Here is a 14,680-nt window from a genome sequence, read left to right on the forward strand (position 1 = left end):
AGTATCTTTCTACTCAAGTTAAAAACTAGGCAGAATCATCTTCTAGAGTTACAAATATGCAGACACTGAAACGTAAAAAGTCTAATTTCTGCAGTCTATTCCAAGTCTCCATCTCAGTGCCACTCAAATTAGCAGACTTTCAGCTTCCTTCTACCTGAGACTAGATTCATCTCTGTAATAAGAGGAAAGATTTTTAATTTTATGCATAGCAATGATTTTTGCTTTAACACATCCCGTGTACCGATATTTGCACATCTCTAGTACCAAACTCCTTCATTTCTCTTTCACCACTTAGATCCCAAATTATGCTCCAAATATCTTTGCTATTTTGCAGTCTCTGGAGCATAGCTATTCTGCATTATGGGAGATGTAGTTCAGTGAACACATTTTTACCTGAAGGCAGTCATGTTTAATATAAACATTTGGCCTATGTTCTGAGTGCCTAACATATTTAACTGGCAGAGTACATTGCAAAAAAGTAATTTAAATTCATTAGGAACATTATATATAACAGGAAAGCATTTCTGAAGCTCTACAGAAAGCAGTTACCTCAAAAAATCCATATGCTGCCATTTAAGCACTCTTCATATCCATACGTTCTGCTAATGATTTTTCAGTGGTAAATCAACTTTGCAACACTAACTACTTTCCATTTTACACTGTGTTGATGACACTAAAGAATGCTAATTTTGAAGAACTAAACAAGAAAGGCGTGTCTCCCCTGCTTAGGAGCATTTACCTTTCCACCAAAAGCTGCGCAGCTCAGCTTTCAAAGAGTATGTGGCTATCTGGAATATTTTTTCCTGATTTTGCATAAAGCAATGCATAGCACTTTAAATTATGCTTCAAAAGAAATTTACTTACCAATATTTTCCGTGGGCATTGAGACTCTAGTTGGTTCTAAGAGATTATCAGCCAAGACAAAAGCCCCTTCTTCTAGCGTATCGAGTAGCATGGTGGCTGCATGGGCTTGTTCTGAAGAATTCATGTCCTTCCAGGACTCCAGAGCTTCAGGCCTGAGCAGGTTGTCCACTGTATCCACAATTGCCTGCATTCATTAGAAAACTATCATTAGGTCTGATTGCCCTAGGCAGCTAGGGAAAATTTCCAACGTTATCTGGTGACAATTATAATACTTAACTGCCAGAATGATTTACTGTGATTTAATGGCACTAGAAAACTATTTTCAACATAAAACTCTATTTTCGATCCTCTCGCTGGATTCGCATTAATAGAAGTGCAGTTAGCCACTAGCATTGTGTGGTCTCTAAGTGGTAAACATGCAGATTTGACTCGTCTCGTGTCAGATACAAAGACAGTCTTCTTAGTGTGCTGAAAAATCTAAAAATAAATGCCAGAATTTTTGCCTGAAGCTTTCATCTTAAAGTTCATGTCAAAATTTATAACTTCTATTTAAAAATACTAAACGCCAAAATTGGCATTCTGCAGATTAGGCTAATAACAATAATACTCTCTTAGAAACTCAGCCCAACTCATGCAGCCGTAGCACTGCAAACTACTTGTCTATGACAAACTGCCTTCCTTATTGCGGGAGGCACGGAATGACGCTGACTCAGTGGATATAAATTAGCCCGGGCCACTCTCACTCCCCCTCCTGTTCCTGTACCTGTTCATAGATACTTAAAAGGATTACTAACTCCCATTCCTGCACAAAGGTCAGTTAAAAAAGGAAATCAATAGAGCAAACAAGATGTCCACTGACTGTCCCTGTTATCAGCGAAGACAAAACTGTAAAACTGAATGAAGCTGCCATTTTAAAAAGTCTTCCTTGTAACAACTCTGTCATCATGTTTTAAGGTTCATTAAGCTGCATATAAAGTAACAGTAAATAAGGAAGAAGAATTCAGCGACATGATTACATTATTTTTACAAAATAATCCAATCAATCACAGTAATCAGTTAATCAATTGAAGGCAGGCTCTTACATTAATGCATAATGTAGCTGTGCATCGAGTATGCTGTGCATTGAGTACACCATGCATTGCTGAAACACCCTGTTTACTCTGTCCCACTTACCTAGTCATAATGTGTCATTAAGCATATATATAATTTGTTTGATCAATTTAAAAGCATTGGGAATGAAAACAGAACACACTGTACAAACAGAAAGATGTCGGTCTGGAATACTATATTGTGCAAGTAAATGAATAGGAAAAGTTGGTCAAGGCTGTTGTCAGAGCAAGATTAATTAGCTTAATCAATTTTAATATCCTCTTTCTGTCTGCATTGTGAGCCACCATGACCTTCTTGGCAGGTGGAAGATACTTCGAAGTGGCATTAAAGCCTTTTTTCTTTCTCTAATGGGAGACAGAAGAGTCAAAATGCTCACACTGATACTGCTGCAGCCATTAACTAGAGTGGAACAGAAATTGGTCTGCAGAGGCCAGATTCATTAGTCACCAAGAAATACAGATTGGAGCCTCTAATCTGAGGTACAAATGAATCCTCTGTCACAAAGTGGGAACTTGCTTCATTTGCATAGTGTAAGTCAGCTTTTGATTTGTAATTTCAAGAGGTTTATTAGTCTTATCTAAGCAGAGAAGCCCATTTGAGACCTACAGGAAATGACACTGGTCAGAAATTAAGACTGTGCTATGGTTTCTTGTGTATCTCCATATGCACCGTACGCATTCATTAATATGAAATGCTTTTTATTTATTACGGGATAACCTAACTCCGCATTTTTCCTGTCGAAAATGATCACCTGCCCAGTAATATTTCTGAGGCGTTCTTGCCTCTCAGACAGGCGAGCGGCGGTGGGGAGGCCGCGCGGCCCCTGCGACGCAGCTGCCGGAGCAACCCCATTACTGCTCTCCTCACGTGCACGTTTAGTATTGAAAATGAAATATGAAAATTCAGTCCGTTCAAACCGTAGCTCCTGGATTTCCCTTTACTATTAAAAAATATTTTCCAATAAAAAACTATTACAATTATTGAGAAGTTAATTTCTCTCCAGATCTTTCTCTCTTTTTGTCAAATTTCTGCATAACTGGACATCTCCCATCCCCTTCCTGGGCTGAGGAATAAAAGACAGAAACAACCTGTACAGAGAAATGTCTCTTCAGTAAGAGTCTGAATTATTTTATTACGTTGCAAAGTATCTCAAAGTTCTTTTCAAAAATCATTCTTACATTTTGTCTCAGAGGGTACAAGTAAAAATCAGTATTTTAAAAGAAATTTTGGAGAAAAAAAAAAAGTCAATAAAATTTTTCAGAGCCAGACACAATGTGTTCTAGGACTTTTTTCTCTTCTCTTCACAGGCATGAGGTGGCATTACTGGCATTGTACGGCAGAGCAGGAGCTGGCCACTACACACAACCATTCTAGAGCAGATGAAAGAAACTGAAAATTGGGTAGCAATGTGTTACATGCCTTCCATATAGCCTGGTTAAGGAGCCACGTGGCACGCATTTTACTAGCGAAGTTAGAGAAATGTTTGTCTTTACATTTTTATCCTGAAGTCACTGAATCTGGCCTTTGTAACAACTCTTACAACTGTAGGAGAGAGTGATTTTACTAGGTATAAGAATACACAAAGAACAAAGCAGGCTATATAATGTACATTTTTCATGCAAGCAAATTAACTCTAAACAGTCTTTGATATAAAATACTACCAAGCCGATGTAATTTCTGTTAAGTTGCCAGCTTTTTCCTCTACGCAAAGTTGTATTATGAGAGAGATGTTACTTCCAATTCAGATAACCATTTCTGCTCTTTCAGTTTTGAACAAGTTGAGGTAAAAGAGGTATAAACTTTAATCTTTAATTTTTTTTTCTGAATGTTATACCTGTGTAAAGCCAACATTTGTACAGTTGATATGGGGCACAACAGACATTTATCAAAGACTGAAATACATAGGATCATGCAGCAAGATGATAAAGCGTGGCAGGTTGCTGAAGCAGGGAGAAAGCAGGGTGACAGCACAGGAGAGATACCTTAAGGTAAGCCCTGCATGTCTTCTCTCGTTTTTGGAGCTTTTTAGTAAGGAAAAAGAAAATCAGAAGTTAGACACATTCCGGAAAGCTTCAGAAATATAAAAAAATTAGTCTGGTGTTTCAAATCCTGAATTTGAACTATAGCCTGGACATTAAACTAGTTTCTGTCCAGCGATGACTATAAAAAACCCCATCAAATAGGAAATGTATTTCCCCAACCTTTATAGAGGTGCCCAGATATTTTTGCCCAAACTGTGGGATTTGTGTGAAAAGGTTAAAGGAGAAAATCCCTCTTGTGGGCATTTGATCTGTCTCTAGGAAATCTCTTTTTAAGGGCAGCTAGGGATTTTAAATAAAACTATTGCCAAAACAGCAGAGGAGTGCATGGAGATCTCTCTCTAAAGGCGGCTGAAAACCTGTTTTGTTTGTAGCTCGTTGACTAAGCTGGTGCAAGAAAGAGGCCAAGAAATAAAGCATTTCCTCTGTGAAAGAGAGGAATGGTAGTAACACTTGTGATTTGTATTTAAACCACAAAGACATATGTTTTTTCTGAAATGTTTCTCTAAACATCATTACAGAGAAAATACTTATTCCTGTTTTAGATATGCATATTAAGGCATTTTTATAAAGATCAATTATAAGTGATGTTGGCGTCTTTAAAAGGCTAAGAAAGTGCTATTATTCTGCAGGAAGTCAGATTAAAATAAAACCCTGCACCTATGCAGAATCCCACTGATTTTATTACATGTTCAGGGTTAAAAGGATCACTGGATAAACATGCTGACTTGTTACAGAATTTCTGAGAGCTAAAGCCCATTTCCCTCACACGAGCTATAACACATTCCAGATTTTAATAAGGCACACAGCTATGTATTTTAGGACCAGTCAGCTATTGTGAATTATATCTTATTCCCTTAAGAAGGTAATTGCAACTTTCTGCTACGTATTTACTGCTGTTTTCTCTTTCAAGTTTATTCCAGAACTATAAGCACATAGAAACGAAGTATAGATTAATATTTCTGGAAGGGAAAAAGAAAAAGAAAAAGAAAGCCAAGGGCACAAATTAAGCGAGCAAGAGGACATGATGGGAGTTGTGTACCTTGTTATAACTCCGTCCAGCAGAGTCTTTTTCACTGGGTCGTAGTTCCTGCAGCTGAGCATCCAAAATGTCCACGAGCTGCTCCATCAGCCTCACTGATGAACTAACATCGCCAGCAAAGACCGGTCCTTTGGTGTGTTTAGCCAGTTCATTGGCCAGACTAGCAGCATTTTCTCCACTTCTGATCTGAAATGACAATTTGTATTATCTCAGCAGGGTCCCTTGTTCTGCTTGCGGCTCCTAGTTCCAATTCCCGGTGTACCTTTGTTGTGGTGAAATAACCATTTGCACATACATTGAAATCTGCAACTAATTGAGACCAATAACGTTCTCTTTATCTCAGAAGATTAAAGGTTCTTAGATCCGTGACACACAAAAGCTGTTCTTAACAGCCATCAAAACCAGAAATCAGACTGGGACTTTTGGGCTAAATCTTCTATTCATCCTCACTTTTATTTTACTGCCATTATCAGACAGTAAGAAATCTATTTGTTCATACTAGTGCTTGAGGCATTTGAAAGTCAAGTAGCCTGGTACTGACAACAAATTATCCAGTTTTCATAAACTTAGTAAATCTCAGTAGGGAGGGAAAACACAGAAAGTGGCTCTGCACTCTAATCATACTGTTATTAATGCACTCAGACAAAAATCTATTTATTACAGTATAATTTTTCCTGAATCAAAAAACCTTGCTGTATATCATGGTTTTTGCTGCGTGATTTATAATATTTCATTTATTAAGCAAACATAGCTTTTGTTTTTTTGAACACTGGCAAAGTTACTTTGCTTTAAATAGCGATGAAAACATGTAAGCACAGATTCAAGGAAGAACTTAACTTAGAGGGAGAGGGTACCAAAACACACATGTGAACCTAACCGATGGCCAGTGCTTTGCACACACAAGTACACATAACTCCTTCTACTTTAAATGAACAGAGTAATAAAGATGGTTTCAACAAACTGAATTATTAATGCTCAGTTAAAATCCTTCATCACCAGTATACACCAGATTAAAAGGTTTCAACCAACCTTCTGAGCCAGCTGATTTACCCAGTGTGAGGTGCAGTTGCTAAGATCAGGGCCTTTGGGGTTCCACGTTCCCGTTAAGACCACGCAGAGATACGAGGCAGTTCCTACAACATATGTAGAAAACTACAGTGAAATGGAAACCGTTTTTCCACATGCATTCAGGAAATCGGCTGCACTGTGCTCCTAAGTAGTGTTAAATTCTGAATGCCGCTAATGGCAGTAGTTGACAACAATTGACAAAAATGTAAGGAAATAATACAGATTACAAACAGCAATAAAAAAAGTCAGTGAAAAGTACCAGACGTTTTCTGCAAACAAACAAAAAGCCCTTGATTTTTCCTGGAGCTCATCCAGAGGGGAGCTCATAATGAGAAAGGCAGCTGTAAGCATATTTCACAACAGTCCTCAAGCAAAGCCCTAAAATTTGACCCGGATTCTCAAAAGCGCATGCGCAAGGTAATTCTGCGGCTATGCTCAAATGCCGTTTGTGGATTAAAACTTGACCGTTGCCTGTAGATACTGCGTTTTCCAAGTAACAAAAAATCGTGTGACAGACAGTTTGAGATTAAAAAAAATTCACCATGAGAGAGCAGCACATTGCTTTTGAAATGTCTGCTTGAAATCAAGATATATTTTTAAAGGCAATACCTCGTGTTCCTTTGGGGCAAGGGCGTTCAACCATCATTCCTCTTTGTGTCTGAGGCCAGCTAATCCCCCTGGCCTCAGTTGGTTCACAGAATCTCTCTGGCAAAGGGAAAAAACTTGTCACAGGAGGAATTTTGGTTGTGGAAACGGGTGGCGGCAGCTTGGGTCCTCTGCTTCCTTCCTTTGTTCCTCCAGCTAATGTTGTGCTTATGGGACCTTTCTGTGATGTAGTGCTAGTGGTTGACACTGTGGTTTTGTACAGCTCTGCTGAAGAAGTTATTGTCACTGCTGTGGTAGGCACTGCACAGAGAAAATTAGAGTAATAATAAGGTAAATGACTTCAGAATTAGAAAAAAAAAGTTCTTTAAATGTTATTTATGTGGTTTTAAAGGATTCTCTGGTGTCTACTTCCTTTATCTTAACATTACTCTTTTCTTACTGCTACTCTGGGTGCTTAAGATGTAACTTTGACTTTTTTTTTTCCTCACTCCCAGCTCATATGATGTTTCAGCATTCTTCAAATAATCTCTTCCGTAATGAAAATTGATAGTTACATTTCTAATGGCTGAAAGGCAGTACTAGTGAGTTATCAGTACATAACAAACACGCTCAAAGCAATTAAAGTTTACTTAATCACTTTTGCAGAAGGAGTAACTCAATAGACAGAATCATTTGAATCAGCGTGCCGTAAACAATGCAGTCCAGCTTTAACAGCAAAGGCAGTGGCCTGTAACTAACGAGACCATTTTAAAAAAACAGACCCCAAAACTTCAAATCACCCACTACACACCTTCCAGGAAAATAATTACAATAACATCTTCCTACCCGGCAGTCATTCTGCTTGAGAGAGCTGCAGCGTGCCCCATCAGCTCCAAACAGAAGCAGCGTCTAGCACGTACGTGGTGTTCTCGTGTTTCGAGCCTTAACATCCTTTTTTGATAAAGCAGGTATGAAGACACAGCTCGTTCAAGCCAGTGGCAAGTACCTAGTTTAATCTTTCACGAAACACTAGGATCGGCTTAAGCCAAGTCGCTTCTGCCGGGGACTCGCAGCCGCCCGCTCCACTGACCCACGCCAGGAACGCATTGCTGGAGCTGCGGAGGCACAGCCCCAGCTACACCATGGGTTTGAGGCTTTGGAGAGATAATACTAGTTAATGCTAGTGGAGATAACAGTCCGGAATTCCTGTTCATCACCTTCAAATGTATATTGAGCAACGGCCGAAACAATGCAAGTGAGCAACGTAACTGAAACAAGTTATCTTTAATTATTTCCAGATCTTCATTAGTGTTCACAGTGCTTTATAGGCAGATAAAAGGACAGATCCTTGTGGTGAGAATAAACAAGCTCATATCAAATACTTTTTAAACCCTAACTGATACAGAAATAAATGAAGCTAATTTTAGGATTAACTTCAGTGGATAAAGTGGCTTTTTTCTTTCCTTTTTCTTCTTCTGCTAGGCCCCTGAACTCCGACTTACTGGACAATACCTCTTCTCTAAATTAAATCATAAACAAAAAACCAAAAGAAGAGCTGCCTCACTTTCTTTCAGCAGATTTTTTTAAGTTAGTGTTTTGAATAAAATTAATTTTCAGTAGTAGAGCAGATAAAAATTAGTTCAAATTCCTTTTTCAATTGTGTTTCAGTTATTAGGAATCTCAAATATAAATTTCTCTTTTTATTTTCATATAAATTTAGAGTAGAGTTTTTGAACATCAGGATCTGTTCTTAAAGACTAAATGCTAAGACGTGCTCTTCACCCTTCTCTTGCTCACAGACGAGAAACTTCTTCAGAGGTTGTCTTTTCTTCGGTCTCGACCGCTTGAATACAGTCTGTGTAATAGTGCTGAACTCGTGGCGCAGCTGGCTACTCTGAAACCTAATGAAATCCCCGGATCTGTTCTGCAAGTGCTTGCCTCACATCTTGTGAAACTGCTGTAATCTTCTTTTGATTACAACGCATCCAGCTTTCTAGTGCTTTCCCAATTAACTTTGGTCAAAAGCACTTGCAATCACTTGCAGAAGCGTCAGGCAGCGCCTGCTGAATTGGGTCCTGGGGAATGGGGGACTGGGGAGGATGGAGAATGATGCAGGGGACAAGCAATCGTTACTCTCCATCCCCTAACATGTTGTACTAATTAGTACATATTTAATCACTGAAATGTGTATTAGCATTATTGCAATTACTACTTCGAACCTATAATGTTTTGAGTAGCTTTGTCTCAGGAGCAAAATATCACTGTAAGAATTCATAACAACTCTTTTAAGTTCAGTAGTGAGGTAACAATTTTCAGAACACATTTTGTGCTGCACCCTGAGCTAAAATATCCTGCTGTCATTATGCAACTTACTTAGAACAATTTTAAAACTATCCATTACAATCAATTTCAAAGCCTATCACCTATGACTCAAAAATGACCTGCATAACTTGGTAATAGTACATATTTTAGAAATATATTTATTATCTCACATTTTAAGAGAAAGGTTTCAAACCACCCCTCTCACAAAACTGAAAAAACTACAGATCACTTCAAGAGATTTTCTCTTGAAATAAATTTTAAAAAAGAAGTCAGTATATTTAAGAATGTAGCAGGGAAACTTCAGACAGTGCTGGAAGCCTGGGAAAGAAGGTGGTTGAAAAAATAAGAAACAACTGAACACGTCCCTTTAAGGAATACATCTAGCTTTTAGAAGGCAGATCATTTCGTTTTTAATGACCTGTTGGGGAACTTAATCTGCAAGGCCATTCTCCTGAGCTGCAAGAAGACACATGATAGCTGCCACCACCTGATGTGTCTCGTTCCGAAAGCTGAGGGTGATGGCATCCGCCGGCTGCCACACACTGTCTTGTGGAGCGCTTTACCAATGTAGGATAATGGCAGTGATGATTAATATGCCACAACTAAGAACAAAAACAAACTCCATGTTGAGGTTATTAACCTATTGTTCCAAGCAGCAGGGGTGAGCCTGTATGAGGCTGAAGATACGTAATTTTTTTCCGATGCCAAAAAAGCCGCCGTTACAATGTGAGATTCTATTTTGGACTTTTTGACTAGGCTTGACAGGCCGAGGAGAAAACCAAAACCTCTTCTGCCTTCTTCCTTTTTTTTAAGAATAGGTGTGTCTTATTATCAGCTGAAGACAATCTTTGTAAAATTAAAAAAAGAAAAAGGAAAAGAGTGATAGGAAGTAAATACAAAGACTCAAGTTGAGGGTAATTAATTTACATTTGTTTCATGCAGTTCCTAACAGCTGATTTAAACAGTTATGCATACTATCAGTTTCTAAAAATGAAGACACCACTGGAGTAAAACTTAACACCTGTTTAACAGTGTGATGTCTATAAAAAACATAACACAATTGCCTAGGACAGCAGGGGAATACTAACTTTGTTTCCCCAACTGACAGTGAAGAGCAGATTTAGAGAAGGCACACAAGCTATCTAGTATTCTTTGCCAACAGGCTTCTATTCTAAGCAGGCATAAAATACATTTTAAAAAAACCAAACCAAGCAAAACAAAAAAAAATCCCCACTCAAAATACAACTCTGACCTTAAATTTAAAATTGTGTTGGAATGCCCAGATGATGCACCACTTCTGAAACTACCGATGGTTCCATTTTAATCTCTGGCATCCAGGTAATTTTAGAAATCAGCTGCATGGATTTTTCAGTTAAACGTGTGTTTTTATAGGTCAGATATTTCCGTGTATTTGGATACGTGAAAATCTATGTACCTGCTTTCATTTTCAAAAGGTGTCACACATTGAGCTGCTGCAAAGGAGATCAGAAACATGTGCAAATCCAGATTTCCCTGCCTTCTGCTTATTAGCACTATGTGCCTGTTTTCATGCTTCGGTGAATAGCAGGGAAGTCACTAAGAGTTACCTAATTACCTATAGGTTCCAGCTATTATTCCTATTCCAGCTATTGACCCTGCCAAATCCTGTTTAGTTGAAAACAAAATGTTTACCCAGCCATTTATAAATTTATATCCTGAAAATTATAATAAATCTGCTACAAAATTAGCAAAATACCTATGATCAAGAAATGCGCTAGCTGGTCCGCATTATGTTGTCTTTACTTGCACAATCACTCTTTCATCAATCTGTATTGTATCAGATTTGACATAATAGTAAAGATCTAATTTACTTAACAATTTGCTGCATGACTTCGTCATAGATTCTTGGCGTTATAAAGATTTCGTTGCACTAGCTTCCTATTATTTCAAGCCCTTGGTGATAGTACTCTCCGCCTTTCTGTTCTGTCCACACTCACAACATACGTATTTTCCTGCAGTGATCCAATAAAACTTAATGATGGGTATCATGGCACAAAAGGGGAGACAACTTCAGTTTGAACAGTTTGCACGGTTAGCACAAATTGGGATGAGTGTAGATGAAATTTCTCCCTAATGCACTAACACAGAACAAAAGGATTTATCTTTTTGTTACCAAGGAAACCTTACAATGTAATGCTCATATTCACTTTTTAGGGGGGAAATTCCCTTCATTCATCCTGATCTTTTAACTTAAAATACCTTTAAAATTTTCTATTTCAGCAAGGATTCATTTTGTCCCTTGGATATGTCCTTCAGAAAGGATGTAACAGGACATATCTACTAAATTTACCAAGGATATAAAAACTCTGGTTTGTTTCCAATTTTTCAAAATTGCTTTTTGCAGGGCCTGATGTATTTTATTTCTAAATTAAGGGTCTGATTTTTAAATGTAATTTTTACACTGAAGCTTAGAAAATGTGCTCTTTTGCAATATCTGAGTGGTACTTGTCAGCTGTAGTTCTGAAAGCCACTTCTGCATCTGTGCACTATAATTCCCACGAGGAGAGAGAAGAAAAAACAACACATGAAGAATGAGGTTAAGCGGAGGAGTTCTCCTGATTGCCAGGGTAAAACGGTAGCCTGGCTGCAGTATCCGCAGTTTTAGAAATCTGAAGAGTTCTCCTGAAGACTATGAAAATAAGGATATAGGGAACACAACATAGTTGCAAAGGGGAAAATGGTGTCGGTTGGCAGCAAGGGCAAGGTCAACATTAGGTTAATGTGGTGGTTATTTCAGAGGTTTCAACAGGCAGATTTTAGAATGAAAGCAACAAGGCAGAGGAAAAAGGCAGGTTTGGGGTCATGGATGAGTCCCAGATTTTGGACCTAAGAGCAAATGTAAACCCTCAACCTCAAAAGTGTGACTCAAGTGTGACAAATTCATCTTTCATGTAGGAAGACAAGACTGTTGTTTTTCAGCACTCAGTAGTTGGAAGTTTTGGTGTAGACAAGAACCGATAGCCAAGACAAATAGATGGCGGGGGGGAAGGAATCAGCCTGTGTCTATATACCGTTATTGCTCCCACAGCAACAGAAGGAACAGAGATTGCTGCGTTTCCCACAATAGTCCCAAGTCAACCATTCGAACAGAAAAGGCCATGGCTTCCAATTTTGAGGCACTGTCCTTGTGACACCATTAAATACTTGATATTAAAGTACCATTGCAAAAAGAGGCTAAAAGAAGTTTCTTCTGCTAGGTGACTTAAAGCATGTTATCCTAACACTTATGACTTTGAGTAGATGATTAAGAAACCCGAGTCAACCACCAAAAAAACCCCAAAATAAAAGAAACACAAAAAGTGCCCTTCATCAAATGTGCTGAAAATCTGGTCTAATTTCATATGAGAGAAAAAAATTCAAATGTGTATTACACATATAGATCCTTTAACTGTGTAACTGTAACAATAGAAGGATTGATCTTCAGTTTATACAGACTTTATGCTGAAACAAAGAGGAACTGAGACTATAATACAAAAAAATATAGTTAGGAACTGTACAGAATCTCTTCTTGGTTTTATAGCAGAACATCTCAAGGACAATCATATTAGATAACTTTTCCTTTAATTTAGTAGTCTATCTACAGACAAATGGCTTAGGCAAAAGAGGAACTGAAACATATCCTTAGATCTGCTATGTATAGATCCATACAAAACTAAAATATTGGGTATTGGCTTTATATAATGAAAAATAACATTTGTGAATATATGCATCACATTCAAATAAATCTAGTAGCTTTATATGGTATCTATATTCAAAAAAGGCCATAATCAAATATATTGACTGATGTCATAATGCATTTAAAACCCAAACTTGTAAATCACTCAAAAAATATTCCTTCTCTGTCTTCATGGGTGAATGGGCAAAGAGCTCAGATGAGAGGCAAGCACCCTGCAGTGTGCCCTGGACCCCTTCTCGTCTGGGTCTGGTTGGAATAAACCGTGTGAGCCCCTGCCTTGCATGTCAGCGAGGAACCCAGGAACATGAAGGGGTGCTGGTGGATGCTCAAATCTCTGTTATTAGACGGGATGTTGGCAGTACTGTAACTTAGGAACTTGGAGACTCTTTGTAAAACCATTACGAAATGTCTTATTGGAGACCTTTGGTGGTTTACTAAAGCAAAGGAAGGATTCTCCAAAGCCTTTTCTTCTCTCCCCGCTCTTATTTCCCTCAATGCAATGATTTAAAGATTAGCTTTTGCCACATTCATGGCAGCTGCCTGAACTGCAAAAGCTACTTAGAGCCTGCACCTCCATTTTCTCCTCTTTCTATTAAAGCTTTGGAGAATTTAAAATGCATCTTCATCTCAGTTAAACTGAATGAAAAGTGACATGCATGAGAATGTATGAAAATGAAAGCTATAAATTTTTTCTAATTACATAGGTGGTACACTCTCTGCTAAGAGCAGTCCCAAAGCCTCCCTAAGGAATGGACTAGCTTGATGCACAGAGAGCAAAGCTTCCCAGGACAGCTGCCCTTGCGGCCAAAGCTCAGTCCCCAAGCACCTGGAACCTGCCTGAGCCTGGCCATGTATTGCCAGGGAGGTCTGCAGGAGACAGATTGGACAGATCTTCACCTGGCTCCGTACATCAGTACGTTATCAACATTTTCTCATCTCAAATCCAAAACATAGCCTCACACTACCTTCTATGAAGAAAATTAACTCTATCCCAGCTGAAACCAGGACAGGCCATCACTACTGTATTGGCTCTGAACTGTCTTGTTCTGCTGCGTCTTACGTACCTTTGTACCCAGGAAAAGCTGTATGTATATTGATACAGATGCGTGCACACTATGTGGTTTGCCCTGCTGTGCATCAATAAGCTTCACTGGAGCACGACAGCTACTTTTCACATGGAGAAGCCATTATGACTACTTTCCTGAAGTAGAAAAAACGGCTGCTAAACATGCATAACAAATAGGTGAGGCAAGTGACGTATTACCTTCAAGCAGCTTATCAACACTCTATGCCTTGCTGCATACATCATCTGCCATGGAGCATTTCTCTTGGTATTTACTCTCCCCTGCAGATATTAATAGGTGGCTGTGCCTGTTCATGTAATTTTTAGGGATTTCTGAGACCTATAGACCTCCATTTTTCCTTCCTCTTTTGGCAGTTAGTATCTTTCCTTTCAGGTAGTTGTTCTAACTTCAAGGGAGCTGAATTGCCACTGTAATGGACTTGCTGAGAAACCTGCTAAAAAGAGGTCAGATAATCTTGTCTAACCCCGCATTAGAAACTGTGAAAATAGGGCTGCAGAAGAGTATTTGTGCTTGGTATTGCACATTAACTCCATACATGTCCTCTGGGACCTCCCAGCACACATCACTCTCAAGTGTTGGCGCCAAGAAGTTAAAAGGTCTGCGCGTATGTTGTAATCAATTCAGAAGCCGGGTAACGCTGAACGGATGGGAACAGGGTTCTGCCCCTGCCTGAGTGAACTCAAACTTACTTCAGCTATAGAAAGTCAAACTGATTGATGATATAAAGTAAATAAACAATTCCCCAACTCATTCTCAAACATAGAAAAGCTAAACACGTGCATAAAAAAAAAATAGGAAAAGTACAAGCCTGTAAACCAAATAAATTCTCTCTCTTCACAGGTGCTGCAAA

General features: G+C 38.7%; 1 protein-coding gene across 1 annotated transcript in view; it reads right to left on the bottom strand.

Annotated features, from left to right (window-relative positions):
* LPHN2 (latrophilin 2) overlaps nucleotides 1-14,680 on the bottom strand; it is a 71,116-nt gene that overhangs the window by 28,507 nt on the left and 27,929 nt on the right. Inside the window, exons 5-9 of the mRNA XM_010289425.1 lie at nucleotides 6,733-6,828; nucleotides 6,085-6,188; nucleotides 5,056-5,241; nucleotides 3,957-3,995; nucleotides 865-1,048 (exon numbers count right to left, since the gene is read on the bottom strand). Of these exons, the coding sequence (XP_010287727.1) occupies nucleotides 865-1,048; nucleotides 3,957-3,995; nucleotides 5,056-5,241; nucleotides 6,085-6,188; nucleotides 6,733-6,828 (609 nt within the window). The remainder of the gene's footprint in view (nucleotides 1-864; nucleotides 1,049-3,956; nucleotides 3,996-5,055; nucleotides 5,242-6,084; nucleotides 6,189-6,732; nucleotides 6,829-14,680) is intronic.

Source organism: Phaethon lepturus, unplaced genomic scaffold (assembly GCF_000687285.1).
Source record: "Phaethon lepturus isolate BGI_N335 unplaced genomic scaffold, ASM68728v1 scaffold5216, whole genome shotgun sequence".
In the NCBI taxonomy this organism is placed as follows: Eukaryota; Metazoa; Chordata; class Aves; order Phaethontiformes; family Phaethontidae; genus Phaethon; species Phaethon lepturus.